This window comes from Sinocyclocheilus grahami, unplaced genomic scaffold, assembly GCF_001515645.1.
Source record: "Sinocyclocheilus grahami isolate Dianchi unplaced genomic scaffold, SAMN03320097.WGS_v1.1 scaffold55.1, whole genome shotgun sequence".
Taxonomy (NCBI): Eukaryota; Metazoa; Chordata; class Actinopteri; order Cypriniformes; family Cyprinidae; genus Sinocyclocheilus; species Sinocyclocheilus grahami.
The window spans coordinates 1707301-1718216 of record NW_015505234.1 but is presented as its reverse complement, the minus strand read 5'-3'; the positions used below and the strand labels follow the sequence as shown (position 1 = coordinate 1718216).

The window sequence follows — 10916 nt, the reverse complement described above, 5'->3', positions numbered from 1 at the left end:
ATACAATGAATGGAGGACGCTGAATGCCGGCTTTTCTTTTTATTTCGTTTTTCCCAAGCCAATGAAGTGCAGAGTGCTCACAGGTGCAAAACATAGAAAAAATCCCATAGGGGAAAATCCCTTAAGGGTACCAATAAAAATCCTACTTCAAAGTACACAAACAAACAACAGGTTTAACAATGATTCAATCAGAGGACTCCTCAATAGCTACTGCACTCACTGCACCCCAGCTAAAGACTCCCTGACTGTTTCATTACATGAGAATTTATACACTTGGGTTCAACTATTTCCCAGAAGCCGTAATATCACATGACAATAATATGAAGTATTAACACACAAAAGGATTAAACATCGAATAACACTATTTCCTTCAATACACCAAATCTCAATAGCACAATATACCATAACTTCAATTTAGCAATAATTATAGAAAGTCAAGTACAAGAACTCATAAAACAGTTTCCACCCCTTTCCACTCATACTTGGTATCTCCCACTCCCCATGATGCAACACAGCAAAGGTATAAAAAGGCTGACAAAAGTCCTTTCGGGTCTTTTACTCTGTTCAAGATGGCCACAACTATGTATACTGATCCAGGTAATAGCCAACCGTTTATAAGAAAAGCTTAAATGTCCACTGGTTTTAGTGTTCAGGTGTGTAAATGTGGATGTGTATGTGTGTGGGTGTCATCCATCTCTCCACCTTGCTGACACATCAAGGTAAATAAAGAGTTTTAAAACCCAAGCATGTGTTTATGTCTTAATGCAAAAAAGGGCTAGGCAGAGGGAACAGAGGGCAGCTCTGTGACACACAAACATTCTAAATTAAAACTTACCATTGACAGAAACAGTCAGCTCTACTGCCTTTTCTTTTTCATTTAAATCTTTATTACAAGCAATCCTGCGGTTCATAAAGAACTTTAAAATTATTGCCTTGTTTATCTAAAGTTTTCCTTTAAATCTAGCCAAAAAGCCATAGCCTGTGTTGACTGTGAAACACAGTAGACTTTAATTGTATGCATTTATGGTGTAATTACTAAATTTTTGTGTCAATGCATGATCATATTTCAGAATCAGAATTGGAATGAGCTTTATTGCCAGGTATGTTTACACATACGAGGAATTTGTTTTTGTGACAGACGCTTCCACAGTGTAACAGAATGACAGTGACAGAACAAAAAAAAACAGATAATTAAAAAAAAAAGCAGCTCTTTAACCTCCTGACTGTAAGCAGACTCGTCACCGTCCTGTATGAGGCCGATGAGTGTTATGTCGTCTGCAAACTTTAGGAGCTTGACAGAGGGGTCTTTAGAGGTGTTGGTGTAGAGGGAGAAGAGCAGTGGGGAGAGAGAACGAACAGGATCCTCACGTAAGTCCCTGGTCTGTCTAGATGTTGCAGAACATAATGCAGTCCCATGTTTACTGCATCGTCCACAGACCTGTTTGCTCTGTAGGCATACTGAAGAGGATCCAGCAAGGGTCCAGTGATGTCCTTCAGGTGGGCCAACACCAGTTTTTCAAAAGACTTCATGACCACAGACGTTAGAGCCACAGGCCTGTAGTCATTTAGTCCTGTAATTTTGGATTTCTTTGGGATGGGGATGATGGTGGAGCGTTTGAAGCATGAAGGGACTTCACACAGCTCCAGTGATCTGTTGAAGATCTGTGTGAAGATGGGGGCCAGCTGGTCAGCACAGGATTTCAGACAGACTGGTGTAACACAATCTGGGCCTGGTGCTTTTTTCCTTACCGCAAACAATGCGCTGTTACTTTAATTCAGCGCGTGAGGCGCAGCAAAAATAGACTCAGTGCAGAAACGATCTCTTAACTGCTGCAGACGCACCGCTCCTAAACGCACTGCCAGACCACAACCGTGTGTGCAGTGTGAACGCTTTAATCCGTTAACATGAGCGTGGAAAAAATACGCACTGCAAACAAATTAATGTGAACCTGGCGTTGTGTGTGTGCTGCGAGTGTGCATGAGCGCACGGTCTCCAGGAGAGCACGCAAGCGTTGAATGGTTTAAACACTGGCAAGAATTAAAAAGAAAAAAAAAATATTTATAAACTTTAGTGACGATGCGACACTGCCTCGATAGTGCAAGTGACAATTCCTGTGTCAACTGTGCAGCTCACTTATAGTGCAGATGTGATTTGAAGACATTTGCATTTTCACGCTGTTTGTGAAATTGTCTCACAAAAACTTTTTCAAATTACTTTATAAGTTATTTAATGAAGAAATATGAATTTTACCTCACCTAAAGCATTATAATTATTTCACCTGTGCCGGACAGAGACTGAGACGGCACCGCTGCATGTCATGCCAAACCTCTTATGTGATGGCAGGCGCGTCATCAGCTTGAGATCGGTTTTATGAGATCTCAATTTAATCTCTAATTGTCATACCATTCGAATGTCCTCGAAATAAATTGTTTGTTTTTTTTGTGGTTAAAAGAACAATTTCTTTCGAGGACATTCGAATGGTATGACAATTAGAGATTAAATTAAAATCTACAGATAACGCTACACACTAAAACACGTAGTCACGCAATGTGGATGTTAACTTTTAACAATTTGAGAACAAAGTATAAAAATAATTTGCGCGGTTTGACGTGATCTGAACTGACTTTGCGATCGTTAGATTTAATCTCAATTGGTAGCGCGATTTATTGTAAAACTTTTTTTTTTTCAGTTGGTCAGAACAAATCTGGCATGTTACTTGTTCAGATTACATTTTCGGGTAAAACTTCTCATTTTGGACATACTTAAGACGTATTATCTGTAATTCTGAAGTACAGTGAATATCCACACTGGTGCGTTGACTTACAGCCCACACATATACTTCAAAACATTAGATTCATCGCGCTGCAGAGCCGTGCCAATGCACAACCCACGTCAAGAAGATAATTCTGCAAATAACTGCAATTGCAGGTTTCAAACAGAGATGGCGACAAAGAGGCAAAACTTATGTAATGCAGCTTTAACAAATAAAACAAAAAAACACACACACATAAAACCTGTTTAGTTGAGTAAATGGCAATTTAATTAAAACTTGGAGAACATTTTTAAGCCAAGACTTTTTTGGGGGAGTTTTGTAGTATTGTTTAATAGAAATGCAAATTATATTTCAGTTTTAAATAACTTTGTTTTTATGAGCTGAATCATGGCTGTAGCAGTCAAAAATTGGAAAATTACAATAAACACCATTTATTAATGTATTTTTACGTAATTGTTTTGCGTGTTGTGACTTATTTTGAATGTATTTGCTAAGAATATACACATTATCCTTTGCTCATATTTTCATATAATTAAATTCTTTGTGTATTACCTACCAGTGTTAATTTAGTTGACAAATAATTTTCGTCAGCGACATTTGTTTCACCGACGATAACGAACTAAAACTCTATTTGAATGACAAAAACTATGACGTAAATCTATTGACGTTTTCGTCAACGAATAAAAACGAGACGAAATTGTTATGGAGGGGCGATTTGGAAAGAGATTCATTTAGAACGAATCTGCTGCATAGTTCGGAGGTTAGATGCGTACATACATATAAACCGGCGGGACATAAGCTAACATTCACTTGCTGCACGTCGCATAAAACTTTTTAAAAAAAAGGGCAATATTTGGGAGTAAGAGAAGAGCAGACATGTGGATAATTCTGACGACGCAAGAGAGAACTCAATTCGGTCCGGTTTTCTGAGCCATACACACACAGAAAGCACGTCTCACAGCGCACTAGTACTCTTTCACGTCGCATGAACAGAGAATTACACACAAAATGATGTCGAATTGTCCGTTTTGACGAGTATTCACGTAAACACAGTTGATTACGTCTTAAGTGAATGTATACAGTAGGGAGAACGTGTATCAGTACATTGCATCCATTGCAGCTGTGCATTCGGTTTTAAAGGGATAGCAGCCTAATTTAGTTGCTATTGTCCGAGTCATTGATGTTAATCAAGCAACAAAAGTAAGACAGAAAATCACGCACTGCTCTTGACTGAAAACTTTAGTAGCCCTAAAGATTAATCTAAATTTATTTATAGAAATAAATATGTCTGCTTGAAAGAATGAAGAATATGGTAAACAAGTTGCTATAAAGAATGCATAATTAGCCTATATAACCATTGGTATTTCATTAAAAAGAAGACCATGTTCTTGTTCTTTATGAGAAGTGGTTTTATTTAATTTTAACATAAAGGCATGGTGTGTGTCACCGCAGTTAAATCGGTGTCTATCTTGATAAAACCTTAATATCAAACCTATATAATGAGTTTGGAAATTTTAGAGAAATGTTTAATAAATGCACTGCAACTAAACCCAATAGATTTTAGCTGACTAAATTTACTGTAGATTTAGTCGACTAAAACTAAAAACAATTCAGATGACTAAAACTAAATGGCATTTTAGTCAGAAGACTATGACTAAAACTAAATCAAAATTTGCTGTCAAAATTAACACTGTTACCTACAACTTGATGTCATTAGTATTACACATTAAAATGTCTGATGTATTTCAGGTGAACGAGTGCTGTGCTTTCATGGGCCATTGCTATACGAAGCTAAGGTATCTGAATCATTCATGTCATTTTGCATCCTTCAAAAGCCTGTTCAAAAAATTTTTTGTAGCAATAACATGAAGGAAGTTTCCTTTTTTAGTGTAAATGTAGTCAAAGTGTTTGATGTAGTGGTTTTGTAGATCAGGGTTTATACTTTTGATATTATTTTTTTTCCTGTTCAGTTGCATAAAATAGGCACAACAGCCATTTAACCATTCTTTTAAATCTCGGGGCTTAAGATGTTTTGTCGTCCTCATTTATTTTCATGTGAAGGGGCTGTTTTTTCCGTGGTTGTGTTAAACATTTAAATTGGGGTAGTTATCAAATAACTTTTGAACTGTCTTCCTTTTGAAAGATGATTTGGATGTTTATGCATATTTTATGTCTTTCCTCACAGTGTGTAAGAATCACTATCAAGGACAAACAAGTGAAATACTTTATTCATTACAGTGGATGGAATAAGAAGTAAGTCTAAGTATTCAAAGTCCTGGTTTGAAGGGATGAAAATTCAGTGCTAGTTAGGACACAGTTAACATCCCTATGTTATGTAAGTTGAAATAATTAATGTAGTTTCTGCCAATTACAATGTTTTTTTATACCAATTTGATCACTTAATTCTAAGAATGTGTGTTCAATGTGTTTCTAGCTGGGACGAATGGGTTCCTGAAAGCCGTGTGCTCAAATATGTGGACAGTAACCTGCAAAAACAGAAAGAGCTTCAGAAGGCAAACCAGTGAGTAATAAAGTTTAGAAACAAGTGACAAAAAACCGATCTTTCAAATAAATGAAATTAATTAGACAATTTAATGCACATAATCAGTGGTCGACCGATATATCGCCAAGGCCAATATATCGGCCGATATTTTAAATTTTTTAAATATCGGCATCGGCCGATAAGTTTTTCTGTTTGTCTGATGTGTTCGAGGTGGGACTTTTATTTGGACGGCGCTGAGAACAGCAGTGCCTGAGGTGCACACAGTGCTCACATTCTTCCTCTTGTTCGCTGTTGTCATTAACAGTTCTGTCTAAATGCGGATAGAAGTCTGTCTAATAATCCGATAGAACGGTTAAAAGTCTTATAACGATTGCTTTTATATTATTAGTAATAGAAAGGCAAACATTATAATACTTTCTTGTTTGTTGTCAGCATTTATATCATTTAAACAAATCTTTGAATGTCTAATAAACATCTCATTTCAAAAACCTTGCAAACTCTGATCCAGTTGTGAGATCTTGTGAAGTGTACATGATCCTGCATGATCGCGTATGCTCTGCGTGACGGTCGGTCTGTGTGAATTGCATACGGACAGGAGGAGAGTTCAGCTTCACTGGAGACGCGCGATCGACACTTTAAACTCGTGATTTTAAATTATGCTGCGCTTTATGCATTTGCCTAATGTCATATTAATGTCATTTTCACTGTGTACTGTATGTAAAATGAGTGTTACCTTGGCTTTATTTGAAAAACTATGATTAATGCACACAAACTTCCCAGAATACTGAGTGTCCTGTTGGTTACAGTGTTTACTTCCCTTTTTAATTATACTTTTATTAAATATTTCTTTATTTGTGAAAAATATTTCATAAAAGCATGTTTATTTAACACATTTATTTTTAATCAATTTTCAAATTATTTCAAAGTTCTAAAATATTAATTAAAATAAATACAATTATATCGGCTTTATATCGGTCATCGGCCACCCTGCTTTCCAAGAAATCGGCATCGGCTGTCAAAAAAACAATATCGGTCGACCACTACACATAATGCTTCCATATCCATATTATTCTGTCATTGTTATTCCAGTGGAACAAGAAACAGTTTATACAATCTGTGATGCATGTTTATCTTTTAATGAGAAAAGATTTAATGCAAAATATACTGTTTTTCAGAGACCATTATGTTGAGGGAAGGATGAGGGGTGTCGCACCGAGCAAGAAAATCGCTGCTGTGCAGCAAAAAAATTTAGATGTGTGAGTGTTGCTTTTTCAGCTTTTACTTTTGAAGTGCCCTCAAATAAACTCTGCTTCTTGCCTCATCTAGAATTTTTAAAATGAACTGTCAAAACTGCAAACTTATGTTTACTGATGCATATTTAACCACGGGCTTTGTTCATTTCACTAGAAAAACAAAGAAGAACAAGCTAAAGAGTAAGTTCCAATTCCCTATGCAAATACTGATGTATTTTGACCTGTCAAAGCAGTTTGATTGAACCTTCTGAGTTTAAATGCATTTAAAAAGCCATTTAAAGAGTTTCACAGTTCATTTACAGATCTGGCATGTTGTTCTGCAAGTTGGATTTGTTAAAAAATTCATACAGTATTAAATGTGGTTTGGAGCCATTGATTATTAACTGATAACAATCTTGTCTTGTTTGCTTCTCAGCACCTGGGGCTGGAGAAGGCACTAGCACTGGGGACATGCCTCACCCCCCACGCAAGAAGAGGGCACGTGTTGACCCAACTGTGGAGAGTGTATGTCAGTTCAAAGCCTGTTTAAATTAAATGGCCAGCATTTAGAGTCACTCTGAGTTGGTGTTTTAACAGAAGTGAAAAGTGAGGCGGTTTTTGACTCCCAAACTGGCTTTGTGTACAGGAGGAGACTTTCATTAACAGAGTAGAAGTGAAGGTAAAAATTCCTGAAGAGTTAAAACCATGGCTGGTAGATGACTGGGACCTGATCACTAGACAGAAGCAGGTAACTTAAAACAACCTCCCATGCTCAACCCAATCCCACTTCTGCATTGCTCTTTATTCAACTATATTGTATAATAATTAAAATACAGAATGCTGTCTTTCAGTTCAAACAACTTGTAAAAGTGCATGTAGCATCCTATGACCCCTTTAACAAAAAAAATTCTCCTCCCAGCCTGGTGGAATTTGCCACTGATGATTCAAACGCGAGTTTTGAGCAGTGTAGAGTTGTGCTTGTTGTTTGTCATTTCTCTCATCACAAATGTAGACATGGTTTTATGTTTATGCGGCGCGATGCAACGTGTAAAAAGACAGTATACAGTGATGTGAAAAAGTGTTGGCCCCTTCCTGATTTCTTATTTTTTTTGCTTGTTTGTCACACTTTAATGTTTCAGATCATTGTCCTGCTGCAGAACCCAAGTTCGCTTCAGCTTGAGGTCACGAACAGATGGCCGGACATTCTCCTTCAGGATTTTTTTGGTAAACAGCAGAATTCATGGTTCCGTTTATCAGAGCAAAACAGCCCCAGACCATCACACTACCACCACCATATTTTACAGTGTTACTTTTTCGCCAGACATAATGGGACACACACCTTCCAAAAAGTTCAACTTTTATCTCGTCAGTCCACAGAGTATTTTCCCAAAAGTCTTGGGGATCATCAAGATGTTTTCTGGCAAAACTGAGATTTTTTGAAACTGAAACTGTTCTTTTTGCTCAGTAATCTTGTTATCTTTGACTAATATTTAAATTAGTTTGATGATCTGAAACATTAAAGTGTGACAAACATGCAAAAAAAATAAAAAATCAGGAAGGGGGGCCAACACTTTTTCACACCACTGTAAGTCATTATAATCCGTATTTAAGTCCCCACTGGATGCAACATATGCCTCGTTTATAATGGGTTTTAATGTTTTTGTCTCGTCGCTCTGGGACACGCCATCACTGTATGGTAAGGGGCGTAACATTTCCGTCACACGCTTGAGGTATTCGGCCAATCACAACATACTGGATAGCTGGCCAATCAGAGCACACCTCGCTTTTCAGAACGATGAGCTTTGTAAAAATCGACGTGTTTCAGAAAGGCGGGGTATAGAGGAGAAACAATAATGTACAGTATGTGGAAAATAATGTTTTTTGAACCTTAAACCGCATAAACACATTTAATTACACAAATACACAAAATAATGTTCTTTCTAGCAACGTCATATAACCCCTTTAAATTGAGTTTTGAAATGTAATACTGTTTTCACACCATGTCGTAATTAGCATAATTTTTAGATGACAATCTGAGCCATTCTACTCGGAGCTGTTCTTTTTCAGACTTGGAATTATGCATTTCTAGGGTGACCAGCGTTCAAGTCCCGGCTCGTGGTGCTTTCCCGATTCTGTACCAATTCGCTGCTTGTCTGATCTCCACTGTACTATATAATAAAGGCAAGAAATGCAAAAATAAATCTTTAAAATTAAATGAATTTGTAATTTGAGTAATCAAGAGACAAAACTGCAATCCATCAAAGAAGCAGTTGTTATGCAAATAGATTATTAATAAACATATAGTTTAATTAGTAGGCCATTAGATGTATTCAACTATGTGCTAGTCACATTAAAGTATTTTTTGTCTGTTATTACATTTTTAGATTACTGCATTATTCAGACATTAATGTTAGTCATTAGTTTTATGCATAATTGTAAATATTACAAAGGTAACTACTGACCTGCATTTTACTGTTAATAAAACTACTGTCAGAGTTTATAGGTTATAATTATGAGTTCTACAAAGACATTAACTTTTTACAAGTCAGAATCTTGTAGTTACGCTAATTCTGACATGGTGTGAACACGCCTTAATATGCACTGTGAAAATATTTGTGGTTTATTTCCTTTTTTTTTTTTTACCCTTTAGCTTTTTCACTTGCCTGCAAAAAAGAAAGTAGATGATGTCCTTGAGGACTATGCAAGTTACAAGAGAACAAGAGGAAACTCTGATAACAAGTATGTTTGTATGCCATGTGCAAAAAAAATTCTTATCCATTTAGTTGAAATCACCATTGTACAAATTATTCATTTGTTATGTAAATCATCCAGTTAATTTGAAATACCCTGTTGTAGAAATTTACAAATAAGATGTAGAGAGAGTTTCTAAAGAGGTACTTGATCTTTACTCAGGGAACAGGCCGTGAATGAGGTGGTTGCTGGAATCCGCGAGTACTTCAATGTCATGTTGGGCACTCAGCTCCTCTACAAGTTTGAGAGGCCACAGTATGCAGAGATCCTAGCAAACCATCCAGATAAATCCATGTCTCAGATCTACGGAGCGCCGCACCTGCTGAGGCTTTTTGGTATGCTAATTTTATTTAGAAAACTAATTGTACCTTTTAAAATCAAAGCAACCAGTCAATTTCAGATATTTTACAAGAAACAAAATGTTAAATGTGAGCTTTGAATGCTCTATGAAGCTGTTATAGAAAGATGCATATTAATCCATGCCCATTATCACATCCTCAAAGCTTAATGCAATCATGAAAATACAGCAAAGAACACGTGAATGAGTTCTAGGGGGAGCTTTAATCAGTCTCCATGTCTCAGAGAATGTTTTGATTAATTATAGCCTATTTTGTGTCCACTGACAGTGAGAATTGGAGCAATGCTGGCCTACACACCTCTGGATGATAAGAGTCTGGCCCTGCTTCTCAGCTACCTGCAAGATTTTTTAAAGTAAGTAGAAATCTGTGTTTTGAATTTGTTTTGAGGATTTGAGCAACTTTCTGAGGCTGTCAGGTTAAGACATTTCATGATAATCTTGTACACTAGATTTCAATAAAGCTGGCCTAATGTCAAGCCAAAGCTTTGCAGATCATTATATGGATTTTATACATTGCTTGCAGGTAGTAACTGACTTTTATGCTCGATTTAGGTATTTGGTGAAGAATTCATCGTCTCTGTTCAGTGCAAGTGACTATGAGGTTGCACCTCCAGAATATCATCGCAAAGCTGTCTGAGGGCAAAGCCAGTGTGGATGTTTGGTGCTACGTTCTGGTCCTCATTTTTATTTTTATAAATCCATTCATCAAGTCTTGTGGAAGATCTTAGTGCCCACAACATCAGTCAATAATTATTCCGTACTCTAAGGATGATGTCTGGTATTCCAGATAAGGATTACATTTCTTCGGAAAGCTGCTGGTAATTGCTCCCATGTTATTGATCCTTTTTTTTTTTTTTGGTTTATGTAATATTCATAAACAAAACCTGGTCGTGTATAGTTGAAATGCTGCAAAATTTCAGTTTTTTTTTTCTTCTTCAAACATGTCAGTTCAATAAATTGTCCTTCTCAGCTGTGACTCTGCTGCATTTTTTTTTTCAATGACACATGGACTCTTGCCAATTTAACAATGCTTCAACAATGAATAACATCTTGATGTTAAGAAAAGTAAAGGTTATGTAGCAATAGCAATTCAATGGTGTGCAGCCACATTAAAGCAGATGCCGTTGACCTTGGGTCACATTTGAAAATGCATAACCTTTGAAGAGTGTGATTTAAAGTCCAAGTGTCTGTTTTTAGTTCTTTGCTTGCTTCAATCTAATATACATTTGGGGGATTTGCAATTGTAACTTTTGAGTATGTTGTCTTAGGTATATGAAATTAAAAGGGCATGTTACTGT

General features: G+C 36.6%; 1 protein-coding gene across 1 annotated transcript in view; it reads left to right on the top strand.

The window, feature by feature from the left end:
• LOC107583909 (mortality factor 4-like protein 1) overlaps positions 1-10437 on the top strand; it is a 16670-nt gene extending 6233 nt beyond the window's left edge. Inside the window, exons 2-12 of the mRNA XM_016270260.1 lie at positions 4524-4570; positions 4960-5027; positions 5209-5295; positions 6453-6533; positions 6685-6710; positions 6946-7034; positions 7156-7257; positions 9160-9248; positions 9423-9595; positions 9887-9971; positions 10171-10437. Coding sequence (XP_016125746.1) covers positions 4524-4570; positions 4960-5027; positions 5209-5295; positions 6453-6533; positions 6685-6710; positions 6946-7034; positions 7156-7257; positions 9160-9248; positions 9423-9595; positions 9887-9971; positions 10171-10255 — 932 coding nt within the window. The 3' untranslated portion in view covers positions 10256-10437. The remainder of the gene's footprint in view (positions 1-4523; positions 4571-4959; positions 5028-5208; positions 5296-6452; positions 6534-6684; positions 6711-6945; positions 7035-7155; positions 7258-9159; positions 9249-9422; positions 9596-9886; positions 9972-10170) is intronic.
• The last annotated feature ends 479 nt before the right edge of the window (positions 10438-10916 follow it).